Source organism: Lates calcarifer, unplaced genomic scaffold, assembly GCF_001640805.2.
Source record: "Lates calcarifer isolate ASB-BC8 unplaced genomic scaffold, TLL_Latcal_v3 _unitig_2009_quiver_2139, whole genome shotgun sequence".
Classification (NCBI taxonomy): Eukaryota; Metazoa; Chordata; class Actinopteri; family Centropomidae; genus Lates; species Lates calcarifer.
The window spans coordinates 15,446-30,514 of record NW_026115918.1 but is presented as its reverse complement, the minus strand read 5'-3'; the positions used below and the strand labels follow the sequence as shown (position 1 = coordinate 30,514).

General features: G+C 44.6%; 4 protein-coding genes and 1 pseudogene across 4 annotated transcripts; 3 read left to right on the top strand and 2 right to left on the bottom strand.

The window, feature by feature from the left end:
* Positions 1–6: 6 nt before the first annotated feature.
* On the top strand, positions 7–1,509 carry LOC108891627 (Bardet-Biedl syndrome 1 protein-like; the record flags this gene model as incomplete). Its single annotated transcript, XM_051067789.1, is given in 2 exon segments — positions 7–58; positions 61–1,509. Coding segments are annotated over 2 exon segments (813 nt in total), but the record flags the coding sequence as incomplete, so codon positions are not given.
* Positions 1,510–1,629: 120 nt separating this feature from the next.
* LOC108891626 (myeloid protein 1-like) lies at positions 1,630–2,942 on the top strand. Its single transcript, XM_018688838.2, is given in 5 exon segments — positions 1,630–1,794; positions 2,174–2,285; positions 2,372–2,520; positions 2,623–2,721; positions 2,724–2,942. Coding segments are annotated over 5 exon segments (453 nt in total). The 5' UTR covers positions 1,630–1,769; the 3' UTR covers positions 2,792–2,942.
* Positions 2,943–3,000: 58 nt separating this feature from the next.
* On the top strand, positions 3,001–4,612 carry LOC127139655 (leukocyte cell-derived chemotaxin-2-like; annotated as a pseudogene).
* A 923-nt stretch (positions 4,613–5,535) lies between these two features.
* Positions 5,536–11,108, bottom strand: LOC108891620 (monocarboxylate transporter 9-like). The gene is given in 10 exon segments (XM_018688814.2): positions 5,536–6,158; positions 6,476–6,648; positions 7,141–7,363; positions 7,437–7,516; positions 7,769–8,111; positions 8,289–8,384; positions 8,547–8,645; positions 8,648–8,689; positions 8,767–9,005; positions 10,005–11,108. Coding segments are annotated over 9 exon segments (1,443 nt in total). The 5' UTR covers positions 8,975–9,005; positions 10,005–11,108; the 3' UTR covers positions 5,536–5,979.
* A 138-nt stretch (positions 11,109–11,246) lies between these two features.
* Positions 11,247–13,892, bottom strand: LOC108891625 (microfibril-associated glycoprotein 4). The gene is made up of 6 exons (XM_051067792.1): positions 13,711–13,892; positions 13,285–13,440; positions 13,015–13,053; positions 12,508–12,604; positions 12,166–12,333; positions 11,247–11,890 (listed from the first exon to the last, which is right to left on the bottom strand). The coding sequence occupies exons 1-6, from the start codon at positions 13,714–13,716 to the stop codon at positions 11,637–11,639; spliced, it is 720 nt and encodes a 239-aa protein (XP_050923749.1). The 5' UTR covers positions 13,717–13,892; the 3' UTR covers positions 11,247–11,636.
* Positions 13,893–15,069: the final 1,177 nt, after the last annotated feature.

Genomic DNA, 15,069 nt, shown 5'->3' with positions numbered 1-15,069 from the left:
AAACTGTGGAGGACCATCCTCCCCGCTCCCATTACCACCATGGCTGCCATGGACCTCCCTACCGAGGCTTCCAGGCAGTTCTGGTGGGCCTGGCTAACTGCGAGGTCCAGCTGTACCGGGACAAGAACCTGCTGAGCACCATCAAGACGCCCGACGTGGTCACCAGCTGCTTTGGCCGGTATGGGCGTGAGGACGGGACCCTCATCATGACCACCAAGGGAGGCGGTCTGATAGTGAAGATCCTAAAGAGGACAGCGGCGTTCGATGACAAGGATAGTGCCCCCGGGCCGCCACTGGCCCAGAGCGTCCGCCTCAATGTGCCGAAGAAGACCAAGTTATACGTGGACCAGACACTGAGGGAGCGGGAGAACGGCCTGGCTATGCACCGCGCCTTCCAGATGGACCTGAGCCGCCTGCGGCTGGCTGCCGCCAAAGCCTATGTCAAGGCCCTGGAGTCCAGCCTAACGCCAATGTCGTCCAGCCTCACCGAGCCGCTCAAGATGAACGCTGTGGTCCAGGGTCTGGGTCCATCCTTCAAACTGACCCTGAACGTCCAGAACACGGCGGCATGTCGGCCCGTCATGAACCTGGCCATCAGCTTCCTGTACGACGAGAGCCTGTACCGGATGAGGAACCCGTACATGAAGATTCCCCTGCTGGTGCCCGGACTCATCTACCCCGTCGAGACCTTCGTGGAGTGCACCAGCGACAAGGGCATCTCCGACATCATCAAGGTGTTCATCCTGCATGAGGGGAAGAGCTCCCCGCTGCTGACTGCCCACATCAACATGCCGGTCAGCGAGGGACTGACGCTCAACTGATAACACAACAATTTTATTTATTATACGAAACATCACAGGACGAACTATCAAACAACGCTTCAACTCTATTTATAACAAACACAAAACACGGGGCTGAACCGGCGAGGTGGGATTAGTGATTGGAAGCAAAGAAAGACAGTAAAGATTTTAATCTTGAAAGAAGCTCAGAACTAAAATTCCAAAGTTCCCAATATTTGAAAAAAACTACAATGCTCAAATTGATCAACTTAACTTTTATTGGTCAAATAAAAAACAACAATTTGAACTATTTGAACATCAGTCCTTGGTCCTGTGAATGACCAAGGACTGAATGAATCCAGTCACTCATAAAAGTAATTCATTATTTTGGCCTTTTTTTGCTTCCATACCAGAACAAAGAAAACTGGGATTTCTTACAGGAACTTGAATGATGGTTTATTTGACTCTACTTGTGATAGTTTCAGACCTTTGTAGATCAGAACCTGCAATGTTCTGCTGTTTAATGTGTTTGTATAGATTTAAGTTTGTTGTTTAGTGTGTTTGTTTAGTGATAATGATTCATAAACATGTTGTTCGAGCTCTCAGGGATAAACTGCAGACTAAAGATGTTTTTGTTCATGAATGTTTGTATAGAAATATTAACATGTTCTAAAAATTGTGTATTTTTTAAATGAAGTTTTGAATGTAGGAAAAAATAAAGCATAAACAACACATTTCTGCAGAACTCATGACTGTTAAAATGAAGGTAATTTCACAGTAAAGTTATAGAACACTTTTTAAATAAACAATACATTTGGGCCAAAGAGGTCAAAGTTCAGGTAAAGGTGAGCACAAGTAAACAGCGGCTGTTTGAGTCCAGAGAGTTCCAGTGTTTGTCAACACAGAGTCTCAAACTGTGGCTCTTCTCTGTGTTAACATACACAACACCACAGTTTCAACAAAACAACACAAAGGAGAGGAAGAAGAAAGATGAGACGTGTCGTCGTTCTGTTGGGTGAGAAACTGAATCCACTGCTGCTGATTTACATTTCTGATCGTGTTTATTGATCATTTCTGATGACAAAAACCTCTGAGCTCTATGTAGAAACACTGTGCTCAACTCTATTGTTGCTGTTTGTTTACATCTGTGTTAAAGTCGTAAAAGGTCAAGTATTCAGTCTGAATACCTGGAAAATCAATTAATATGATGCACAAAGATAAAACAGATAAAATGTGAGTAGATGTCGTCGTAAAAATATAAACTTGTAGAAAAGAGTCAGGTGACTCACTGCAGCGACTCCAAACATGATAAAAGACGATAAAGGTTCAGCCGTTTAGAGAACGAATGTATAACCTCCTGACTGTTTGTGTGTTTTGTGTTGGTGTGTTTCCAGCTGTGTTGTGTGTGTGTGATGGTGTAAAGTTCGGTCAGCTCTGCAGCGGAAACTCAAACAACACTATGAGGACGTCAGACAAATGGGGAGACGGTCACTACGGAGCCCAACGGTAACAACAGTTGTAAAGACTGAACTGATGGAGGAAGTAATAGATTAACTGACAGTGAGAGTAATTCTTAGCTGCTGCTGTTTCAGGGGAAACGGGACCCATAAAGGTCTGGACATTGTGTGCAGTGATGGATCGACTGTCCTCGCTCCGTTTAATGTGACTCTCGAAGGAGGAATCAACATCTTCAACGACAACAAAACCACTATCAACAGAGGCATCAACCTCAGAGGAGAGGGTCGGTCCACCACAGTCTCCCTACAGAACTGATCCAGTTATTTTGATTGATTGATGACTATCGATCATGTTGTTGATGGTGTTGTTTTCTTGTGTCCTGCAGGTTTGTGTTTCAAGCTGCTCAGCGTGATGCCGGATCAAACCTCGGGATCAGTGGGGAAGGGGCAGAGGATCGGCACCATGCTGCCCATGCAGGAAGTTTACCCGGGATCATCTCACACGTCCACATCCAGATGTGTGACAGGACCGACCCCACACCGTACTTCAACTGATTGATCGACTGTTTGATCGACTCGCTCGGGATCTGATCGATTCGCGCAGGACCTGATCGACTCATCAAAGACCCAATCGAGCTGCTGATCGTCTTTGTGTTTCCTGTTAATCCTGAACTGTTCAACTTCTATAAACTAATAACTAATAAGACTCTAAAAGGAGTTCTGTTGTTTCTTCAAGTGAAATGATCACCAGATAGAGAAGCATCATGGTCAGAGAAGGAGAGCTGGTCATCAAACATGACATCAGGTTTCTCATGACTCTGGATGAGCTGAGAGATGAAGAGAGCTTGATGTTGATATTGTGATGGAGAGATGGGATGATTCAGAGTTTCAGTTCAGAGAGGATTAGTTGAAGGTGGAGTTCCTTCATCCATGTTGAAATGTCTGAGAGACCACAGGGTCATCTGGAACGACATGTTAACTGAACACAAGTCATCAAATCACAGCCATATAAATATAAGAATTCCTTGCAAACACATCATGACAAGAAAACACAACAGACTCCCGTCCTCTTCAAACACAACCCTGGGTTTGTTTCTGTTGAAATAGTAACACTCCTGATTAGAAATCCAGACTGTTTACAGCCTGTTGACCTGCGGCTGTTCAAACAGTCTCTGGACTTTTCCAGTGTTTCGAAACCTCAGCCTCTATAAAACCTGTAGAGTCTGAACAAAGCTTCAGTGAGAACAGAAGTAACTTTAGGATCTGAAGATGAGACTGTCATCGTTCTGGTTGGGTGAGAAACTGAATCCACTGCAGCTGATTTACATTTCTGATTGTGTTTATTGGTAATTTCTGATCGTGTTTATTGGTAATTTCTGATCGTGTTTATTGGTAATTTCTGATGACAAAAACCTCTGAGCTCTCTGTATGAACACTGTGCTCAACCTGCAGGTGTGTCAGGTGACTCACTGCAGCGACTCCAAACACAATAAAAGACGATAAAGGTTCAGTCGTTTAGAGAACGAATGTATAACCTCCTGACTGTTTGTGTGTTTGTGTTGGTGTGTTCCAGCTGTGTTGTGTGTGTGTGAATGGTGTAAAGTTCGGTCAGCTCTGCAGCGGAACTCAAACAACAGGAGGAGGACGTCAGACACCTGGGGAGAAGGTCGCTACGGAGCCAGACGGTAACCAACGGTTGTAAAGACTAAACTGATGGAGGAAATAATAGATTAACTGACAGTGAGAGTAATTCTTAGCTGCTGCTGTTTCAGGGAAACAGGGACCATAAAGGTCTGGACATTGTGTGCAGTGATGGATCGACTGTCCTCGCTCCGTTTGATGTGACTCTCGAAGGAGGACTGACCGTCTACAGCGACCCCAATAAGGCCGCCATCAACAGAGGCCATCAACCTGAGAGGAGAGGGTCGGTCCACCACGGTCTCTCTACAGAACTGATTGACCTTTGTCAATCAGATTATCGATCGTGTTGTTTGATGATTGGATTTTCTTGTGTCCTGCAGGTTTGTGTTTCAAGCTGTTCTATGTGAGGCCGGACCGAACTTCTGGATCAGTGAGGAAGGGGCAGAGGATCGGCACCATGCTGCCCATGCAGGAAGTTTTACCCCGGGATCACCTCACACGTCCACGTCCAGATGTGTGACAGGACCGACCCCACCACCGTATTTCAACTGATTGGTCGACTGTTTGATTGACCTGCTCGGGATCTGATCAATTCATCAATGACCTGGTAAACTAACTTGGGACCTGACTGACTCATTGATCACTTGTGTAACCCTCTGTTCACACATCTCTCTCATGTTTCCTGTTAATTTTGAACTGTTCAACTTCTATAAACTAATAAAACCCTAAAAGGAGTTCTGTTGTTTCTTCAAGTGAAAGGTTTGTTGACGTTTGACTTTGACTCTAACCAATTTGAAAAAATTACCTCTGAGATATCACAACTTTCTTTCTTTCCAGTTTTACTTTATTTATGAAAGTTTGTCCATTTTCAGTCGATGGAACTCTTCTAAAAATATCTTTTCACCCTGTAAACAAACTGAAGGATGCATCATGTTTGGATTAAAGTGCACTCCCATCTTTTTCTCTTTGACATGAACATTGAACATTGATATGATATCGTCTTCAAAAAACATCAACATGAACAAAAATAAGGCAGAACGATAAGAACGGGGATAAAACACACAGAAATAATAAAAAACAAGTCCAATAAAAAAACATCTCCTCAGAATACAACAAATATCAAAAACGAGGATCAAAAGACAAACTGAATATAAATCAGAAACTGAGACGTGCTGCATTCAGGTTCAATAACTGTCTACATGTTGTTTTAAATCATCTGGTGGATCAAGGTGAATTAAACACGTGAACATTTTTAACTTTAAATCAAGTTTTTCCAAACTCTTTTCTGTTATTGTGTTCTTTTTTCTGCACCATCAAACAACATTTTCATAGTTTAATATTTGAATATTAGTTCTTCTGAGTTCGTCTGACCTCAGTCCTGATTGTCAGTCAGCTCACACTGAGACTGTAAAACAAAGGATTATTATTATTATCATTTAATATTATTTATGATTATTAGCCTGTCAACAAGAGTTGTTTTAGTCCTCCATGTTCAATCGAGCGCTGCAGGAAATTGTGAAACTTGACATTCTCATTTACTGTAAAACACATCTGAAGTGTGTTTAAAATACTGATTACAAAACAGCCTTTCTTCTTAGAAAGTTAGTGAGAGTTTGAAAGAGCGTGAGTAGAAACACAACGAGGCTGTAAAGGTGGACTGGTGAGTAGATGGGTTTTTATGTTAACGTCCCTGACAACCTCTGTAGTCTCATTTAGACACTCGTTAGCAACCGCCTTTTTTAAGACACGTAAACAGGGTGCTGGATTAGCCAGGAGAAAAACCTGTAACGAGATGAAACTGTTTCTTAGAGGGTTCACAAGTTGAACCAACTCCGAACCAGCACCAGCACAAAACTAGCGCCTGGGTTTACAGTGGTGGAAGGAAGACGAATTGAACTCTGTGAAGCTGCTCATCTGACATTTCATCAAGTCTGACAGTTAAATTTTTATATAAAAGAATAAAAAAGCTTGAAAAATAAAGTTTGATTTGATTAAAATCAGCCCTTCTTGTAAACATCGAGTGCAAAGTCACTCAGAACTCAGATTTAAAAACTTGCATTTGGATCCAGATTTGTTTGTCACGTCAGGAAGGGTAGTTTCTGTTACCGTGGTAACTGTACAGCTGATGAGCTCGGCCCCTTCGGCGCCTGAAGCAGCAGGGGGAGGGTCTGCGGTCGCGGTAGAATGGCAGTAAGGATGAGGACGACGCTGCTGAGCATCATGCCACCCCCGCTGATGAAGAAGGCAACGTCGTACGATTGACAGAAGTCGTAGAAACAACCTGAAGAGAATCAGAATAACTTAATCAGTCTGGCCTGCGTTAAAAATACCCTTTAATATCATGAACACGTTGATTCATCAGGATGAAATTAACAAATGAATCTCACTCAAAAGAAGTGAGATGAAAGTCGAGTCTGAAACGTCCTTTCAAGGAGGGAGCTGATGAGTTAACAGACATGTTGACAGCTGTGTAAACACTTATTGATCATCTGGTGGTTGCAGCAGTTAAAGGACAAAACAGCTGGTTTTTCACATTCCTGCTGCTCGTTTTCCAGATAATCCACCACCTCTCTGTGTGGCCTGCAGAGCCCATCTTACCTACGACAGGGGGACCCAGCATCAAGCCGGCACCTCCGAAGAACAGGAGTATCCCGTGCGCCTCGGCGAGTTTTTCTGCGCCAACCACCTGGCTGGTGACGTACGGAGTCAGAGTCCAGTTCCCGCCCAGGAAGCCCAGGACTACCGACAACACCTGGAGGTCCAGGTACGAGCTGCAGGAAAATACAGTTTAAAATAGTTTTTGTAAACTAATGGATGGACAGAAGAGAGAGTCCCAGAGATGAACAAATGCACTGAATATCATCATTTAGTTGTTAATGTTAGATTTTAATACAAACACTTTAAAACGTTCTTAAAAAGCCGTTCACATTTAACAGTTGAACGTGAACTGATTCGTACATATCTCAGACTAGCCGTTGTTAGCAACAGTTGATAACAACGCTCTACAAACAGCATAGCAACATGTCCAGATAAAACCTGAACAGTACCACCACCATTAGCTGTATTTACTTCCTGTTATTTCACATTAAAAGCCCTCCAGCCTCTCTGCTGTTACTCACAGACTCTTCTACTCATTTAAATTCTTCTTCCAACAACTGAAAGTCACACAGTAACACAAAGACACTAACAGATGGAGGCTGTGGTATTCCAGCAGCTCCTGTGTTCTGTCCCAGTGTTACCTGTCCTGTGTTGCCTGGTCTCACCTGGTGAGGGGGATGAGCAGCACTGCCAGCCCGCTCACTCCAACCGTCAGAGCGTACAGGAGAACACTGTTGACCTGTGGCACGTCGGCCATGATGCCCAGACCCAGTTTACCCACGCCGCCTCCGATGGAGCTGAGGGAGACAAGGGAGATGGAGGCGATGCCCTCGGTCAGCCCGGAGCTCCGGGCCAGGTCCTCCAGGAAGAGCTGGGGAGGGGAGTTACCTGCAGGAGGAGGTACAGGTAAGGAAGACTGGTACATGTTTCACTAAGAACAGAAGAAGAAAAGGAGACTGACCGAGACTGTAGAAGAAGAGAGAGATGCACAAAGCCACGAGGACTCTGTCCTGAAGGAGAGACAACATGGATGACAAACACCTGGAGAGAGAAGAGATGAAACATGTCTGACCAGAAATCCAACAGACCATCCAACATTCAGATTGTTGATCAATCAGCTGATTACTCAGCTGTTATGACCACAAACTGAACTGAAACTGACGCCTAAAATTAGTGAGGACCAATTCAGGACTAATCTGAACAGGGTCTGTCCACCTTTTACTTTACACATTGGTTAATGTTGTTAACTCAGCGATGAGCTGAAACATTACGACCGCTCTGAGTGAAACTCACCGGACATACTGTCTCATCTTGATCTTAATCATCTTGACGAAGGCCGAACAGCTGAATAACCTCCTCCTCCTGACCAGCGGCTCCTTGGTTTCCATGGCAATAACCGGATCTTTGGCTAAAGGCTTCTGATTGGACAGCTCTTCCTCCTGAAGCCGCTGCTGTTCTAAGACGGCGGCTCGCTGCTTGAGGTAGTATCTGGGTGGGGTTAAAGGTCGCATGGGGCCAGCACACGCCACCACGTTCAGCGCCAACGCGCCGATGACGAGCAGGCAGCCGTCCAGACCCAACAGCTCGATGAGCTCGCTCTGCAGCATGGCGTACAGGAAACCGCCCACACTCGTACCTGAGGACAACAGACAGGTGACTGACCATCAGCTGATGGTGTCATTTGAATAAATGGAGGTTTGGGTTTTGTGAGACTTCCTGTGAGTAAAGTAGGATTTCGTCAGTGTATGGACGAATCCTCTATTTTACACTGTGGATCCAGGTAAGAGGAGATGTGGTCATGTGACAGACTTACCTGTGTTAATGATTCCCAGAGCCAGACCTCTCCTCTTGTCAAAGTACAGACAGGTGATGGTGATGGTGGCAGCGTACAGCAGACCGACTCCGACACCTGAGCACAAAAGTGAACAGAAACACCTGCCAATCATCGTAAAACAGGACTGCAACTAACTTTATTTATTTAGTTTCAGACTGGGCCGTGTCCCAGCAGATCTATCCATCAGGACCTCTGCATCTTTTAAAATATCACTGTAAACCATCTCAGCCTTCGTACCGACCACGATGCCGTAGGAGAAGATTAGGAAGGGGACGTTGGGAGCAAAGGAGCTGAGCATCAAACCCCCGGCCACCATCACCCCGCTGAAGACGGTGACGGCCGAGCGCCGAAGTTCACCACACAGACACTGCAGACAGGACCTGCGGGGGGGGGGTCAAAGGTCAGAGGAAGGAGAAGACGACAGAAACATGCTCACTCTCTCTCTCTGGTTCCTCACCCACAACGAGTCCGACTCCGGCCACCAGCGAGCCCACCCAGGCCGTCGTGGCCTTCCCTTCCCCGAAGGCGAGCAGCCACTCTGGGTAGAGGATCCCCACCGACTGAGGAGAGCCATACCCCAGCAGCAGAGCCAGGAAACCCGACGCTACGACTGCCCAGCCCCACCCGCCGTCCAGGGCCAGGGGCCGGGTCGCCGGTGGGGACATGGTGGGATGAGGAAACAAGCCCCACACTCTGCTGTGATCGAGAAAGGAAGGATGGAAGGAAACACAGGAAAAAGATGATGATTTCATTGTGTTTCTACTCACACTCTTTCAAACTCTCACTAACTTTCTAAGAAGAAAGGCTTTTGTAGAAGAGCTCAGAGCTAAATGAAATGACCAGTTGGAAGCTTAGTGGTGGAGACGTTGACGTCATGTGACCGTGGTGTAGTTGGTTTATAGCCTAACATTAGCTTCTTACTTCAAACATCAGAACAGTGGTGTTCATCTGTGAAGATTATCTGATCAACTAAACCTGAAGGATCAGAAACTTTAGCTGCTCACAGTTTATTTTCTGGAATAAACCAAAACACTATGAAAAATCCCATTGGCTTTTTGTGGAGGGAACCAGGCTGATGCTAACTTCAGGTTGGACTACAGAAACACATCATCACTGTGGGACTGTGTTGTGTAGACTTCCTGTCTTTAGTATGAAAAACACACGTCAAGATATTTTTCCTAATCTGGTTTTACAGAGTCAGATCCTGACTGAATGAATCTGCTCTTGTCTCAGGAAATCCAAACATCTTCTGTTACCATAGCGACAGACTCTCAAAAACATAGGTCTGGTAGTTCTGTTTGTCTGGGTTAGTAACGGACATGTTGGCCATAGATCCAATGTAAACTCAGCCTGTAACTCATCCTGGTCCTTACAAACACAGAGACATTCAACTGATTAAACTCAAGATTAAAACCCTCACATTTAATTTAATGTCTTTAGTCCCCACAACACGAGTAAACACACACACACACACACACACACACGGTTTTCTTTGTCCTCAGTATGATGCTGTTTAAAATGAAGTTTAACTCAGTCTCATTACATCTCCTTTGAATCGAACTGTTTTTAAACCTCAGACAAACTGAGCTGCTTCGTATCTGTCCTCTCTTTGTGTGTCCTCTCTTTGTGTGTCCTCTCTTTGTCTGTCCTCTCTTTGTCAAACACACAGTAGAAACACAGTAGAACTAACTTTACCGGGCTCCCTCAGGTCGCTCGGTGCGCCGCGCTCCCTCCTCCCTGCTGCCGCCGCCGAACAAATCTCAAACTCCGTCCATCTTCGCCTCCTCTCCCCGGTGTTTTCACGGCAGGACCGTCTCCAGCTCCGCCATCCTGCTGCTCGTGTGAATGAGTGAACCGCTACAGGAAGCAGCAGCAGCAGCAGCGGAGGCTTTCGAGGCACACAAACCGGTTTGAAGCTGTTCCTGCCGGCTTCGCTGCTTCGCTTCGCTCCGGGTGTTCGCGCTGGGTCGCGTTGTTCGCGGACTCCGGCTGCAGGAAGGACGAACACGTGAGGCCCCGGGGCCACAGTCTGTTGACCTTTATCCCCTGCGGACACAGACAGGCATTTTTAAACAATTCTGACTTTAATAAAGTCAGTTTCTTCTTTAGTTGATCAGATAATCTTCACAGATGAACACCACTGTTCTGATGTTTGAAGCCTAAATCCAACCTCCAGAAGTAAGAAGCTAATGTTAGGCTATAAACCAACTACACCACAGTCACATGACGTCAACGTCTCCACCACTAAGCTTCCAACTGGTCATTTCATTTAGCTCTGAGCTCTTCTACAAAAGCCTTTCTTCTTAGAAAGTTAGTGAGAGTTTGAAAGAGCGTGAGTAGAAACACAACGAGGCTGTAAAGGTGGACTGGTGAGTAGATGGGTTTTCATGTTAACGTCCCCGACAACCTCTGTAGTCTCATTTAGACACTCGTTAGCAACCGCCTTTTTTAAGACACGGAAAAGCTTTTTAATCAGCTCTGATTCTCTGCTTACAGCATAAATGTTTCCTCAGGGGTTTATGTTTCATTTCTTTTAGAATCTCAACCTCAGTTCCTATAAAACATTAATTATATACTGTGAACACTAACAGGGACTTTAAAATGTCTTTTCTGTCATTACAGCATAAAACCAGACATTTTATGTTACTGGGTTTTTATTCTGGAATTCAGACTGAAAATTGTAGTTTTTACACTCTTCCACCAGATGGCGCCATATTCTAACAGAAAAGCCTATGGAGGAACTACATGCTGTTTTCCTGGTTCCTGCTGTATGGAGTAAATGTATGCAGCTAACAGGGTGTGCATGTGTTGGTGTGGATGTCAGAGTGTTCGTGTCTAACTGTTGGTGCTGCTGAACTGATCTCAGGTCTGTCCATCATGAGAGACTCCACACAGAGAGACACAGGGGACAAAGTGAGGACATCAGGTCTCTTCATCTTTTTGCTTTGCTTCTGATTTATTGTCATTGTCCAGCAGATAATGATTCACATCAGGGTTCAAACCTCCACCAAAGGTTGTGTTGAAACTGAGTAGTATAGGAGAGCCACCGGTCCAATCACTTTCTACACCAACAGCTGTTTGACACAAGACTTTACACACAGCAGCTGCTCACACACACAGTCAAACTCTGACTTTATCTAAGCTGGAAATGTTTATGTCAACTATTGATTCATGTTTTAACAAACTGTGTTGGAAGTTAATGCAGTTATTAGCATCTGATCAGAGTCTATGTGTCTGTTTGATTCTACTGATTATGTGAGATTACACCAGAGATGAGAGAAAAGAGAGAAAGAGATCAACATCTGATATTCTGCTGGTCCTGGAGATTTACTGCACAGGACGGATCTTCATGCTGATGGTCTTCAGGGAGTAGTCATAACCCTTCCAGTGGTACCACTCCACTCCAACAGCAAAGATAGTGCCATCAGACCCCCAGCGATAAACACCATTGAGGTTTGCATGGTGACAGTCGTTGTACCAGAACGCCCCCAGGTAGCTTTTCGCACAGTTGGAGCTTGAAGAGTCCTGGTCTTTGTCGAAGGTGGAAAACTTCTGTCCGCTGTGATAAGTCAGGGAGTCTCCTACAGAAACACAGGTGTATATCTTCAATACTTCCACTAACCAGGTGAACTGGGAGTGTTCCCAGAGAAACATTACACAGATTGAATTGATAGTGAAAAAACAGAAGAACAAACAAACAGAGCAACAGAGTGTGAGGAGGTTGAAGGGATGTGCTGTGGCAATCAGCCCAACTGAGCGAGCTACAGGCCCAGTGTTGTTCTGGGAGGCTGTCAACCTCTCCACCAGTCAAAAGAGCCCTGTTTTTCCTCTATAATGTAAATATGCATGAACTCACCTGCCCCTCCATCAGTGAATCCAGATACATTCAGTCTGTAGCCATCAGCCTCTGGGTTGACGGAGAACGAGGAGTAACGAGCGAACGCTTTGTTTCCATCAAAGTCCTCCATGTCGACCAGCAGCTCGTACTTTTTCCTCAGAGTCAGGTGGAAGAGATTCTCAAGACCTGAACACAAACACATGATGAACGTCCTGGTTGGATCCACTGGGCTCCTGTTGAACCCCCTGTACATGAAACCAACCAGGAGCTGAAATGACTGGATGATCAGTGGATCAGCTGTTTGAGACTCAATGTAAACTGAGTGACTTTAATAACTGTTAGTTTGGATCAGTTTCTCACCGAGCCAGTACTCTCCAGCAGCGGTACCAAAGCCCGTCTTGTACTGGTCCCAGGGCCTGTAGAAGTTCACCGATCCATCCATCCTCCTCTGGAACACCTGGTGGGTTAACATTTCAGTCTCTAAGTTGTTTCCAGTTCCACAGTTCAAAGAATCAAACATCAGAGGAAAGTCTAAAAACTGAATCTGATCAGTGAATCTGAACTTTGTATTTTCTCTTCTTCCTTCTTCCATCAATCATGTGACGACTCCTCAGATTTATCTGGTGACCCTTTGGAGGGACCTGACCCCTAGGTTGGGAACCAGTGGACTGACCTGTCTAACTGTATCTGACGTAGTTAAAACCAGCTCCACCTGGAGCAGCTACAACAGTCACATGACTCAGGATCAATGATCTGATCAGAGATCAGTCACAGGAGACAGTTACTGCACAATGAAGTACTTTTACTTTTTTACTGCAGTAAAGGATGTGAATACTTCTTCCACCACTGCTTCAGTTCAATACTCACTGTCCACCGTCCTCCTCCTGAAGCCATGTCACAGTACACCTACACACAAACACACACACTCATTAATACATGTGATCCATCTGCAGATATTAAATATATGTGATACAGCCAGCGCTGCTGCAGCTACAACTGGAACTACTTTAATCTGTTGGATCAGAATCATCAGGCAGATTTTGTTACTGTGTTTCTGTCAGAGATGATCTCTGTCTTTATCTGTCCACATCTTTATCATCTAAAGGTCAACCTGTGTCCCAGACAGGTGAAGTGTACCTGGACAGCAGACGTGGCTCCGATGGGATAGATGGTGTACACTCCACTGGGCCGGCTGTTATCATGGTTATAGATGTCGCTGCAGTCCAGAGGGAGGATGAGAGGAGCGCAGCTGGTCAACACTGGAGCCAGGAAGAGGAGGACAACTGATACCAGCTGGGACAGAGCAGGTGTTTTAGTTTTGTTCTCTACACTTTGAAATCTTCAGACTTTGGTAATCCAACGGTCGATCGTCCACGTCAAAGTTCGTCCACCAAAGTTCTTGTTTTTGTCTCTGACAGACTCAGATTGTTATGGATTACTGCTGCTTCAATCCATCTGCATGTTTGTGTTACTGTGTGGTACTTTTACTTCAGTAAAGTATCTGATTACTTCTTCCACCACTGAAAGTCACACAGTAACACAAACTAACAGATAGAAACTTACCTTCATCGTCAGAGTCGAGCTGAAGTGATCTGATGAAAATCCTGATGTTGGTCAGTCTGAACGCTCTGATGTCTCTCAGCTTTATTTATGTCCCAAAGATCAATAAATGACTGAACAGCTGCTGCTTCACACTGATAAAGAAACTGGCAAAACAGGTGGAAACATGTGTTGATGATCAGCCTAAAATGTCACATGAGCTCCTCTGGCTAAACATGGCCGTCTGAGTCTAATCCAGGGCTGCGGTCGAATAGTCCTTTTTGCTTAGGAAGGTTCCTGACTGAGTGAAATGACCTGGAAGTATCTCAGTGGTAGCCATGATCAGAGCTGGTCGAAGCTTCCTTTACCAAAGGAAGGGAGCAAATGCTGTCCCACAATTCCTTGCAGCAGCAGCGTTTAAAGCAACACACCGTTGTACTTTCACTGTGGCAGGTCCATCTACATGTAGATGTAACAGAGCTCCTGTTTAATGTTTGTGACACAATCCAAAACCTCTGACAATCTAAAAAATAAATAAACAACAACAAAAAATTCTCTACTTAACAAACATATGAAAAGGTAAAAGCGCTTATAACAGGAAATCATTCCTATTCCTGTCTGAATATGATTTACTCTGAACCCGTCACACAATTCCTTTTTAGCAACTTTCTCAACTTGTATTTTCCTTTCATGTTATTATTAGTGTTGGACAGGAAACCTTCTTGAACTGTTGCCTACAGCACTGAGTTTGTCACTGTATGACCCATGTGTTATAAATAAAGTTTAGTATAAAAAAAAAACACCTACTGTAAGTGCAGTAGGTCTCTCTTCCTAATTCCTTATGAATTCTCTCTATCGTCTTTCCTCAGCCTCATGACATTTTCCATCGAGGTCAAGGTCGAATCCTCCACCTCTGAAATAAAGTATAACAGCTGCTTCTGTCAGGGTGGAGGTGAAGATAGATTCAAACATTCAGTTTTAGGTTTAGCTATTAAGACTCTTAATTTGCATTATTACCAAAAAGACAGCTGATGTCTTGCGGTGTTTCTTCTTTACTCGTTACCTTTTCTGAATTAGTTTTAACTTCTCATTTCTTATTGTTTTTAATGTTTGTATGTGTGATATTACCTTTTGAAATCTGCTCACTCACAGATAAATCTTTAGAGGTGCCGTCTTTTTCTGTTTGGTTTTAACTTATTAATCATTTACTTTGCAAACTATGGGGGGGTTGTACCGTTTCTGAGCAGACATGAAGCCAAATACCAAACAGCAAACAAATGTCAGCACTGAACAGCTGCTGTTTCACACCAGTGATGAGTGTTTGTAGATACTGTGCAACATCAAAACTCTGTGATCCTCCTCATTGTGCTGGACGTGAATCAC

Coding starts and splice junctions, on each gene's coding strand:
- LOC108891625 (XM_051067792.1), bottom strand. Junction 13,054..13,284: donor GAGCCACGTCTGCTGTCCAG/GTACACTTCACC, acceptor GTTTGTGTGTAG/GTGTACTGTGACATGGCTTC. Junction 12,605..13,014: donor CAGGAGGAGGACGGTGGACA/GTGAGTATTGAA, acceptor TTAACCCACCAG/GTGTTCCAGAGGAGGATGGA.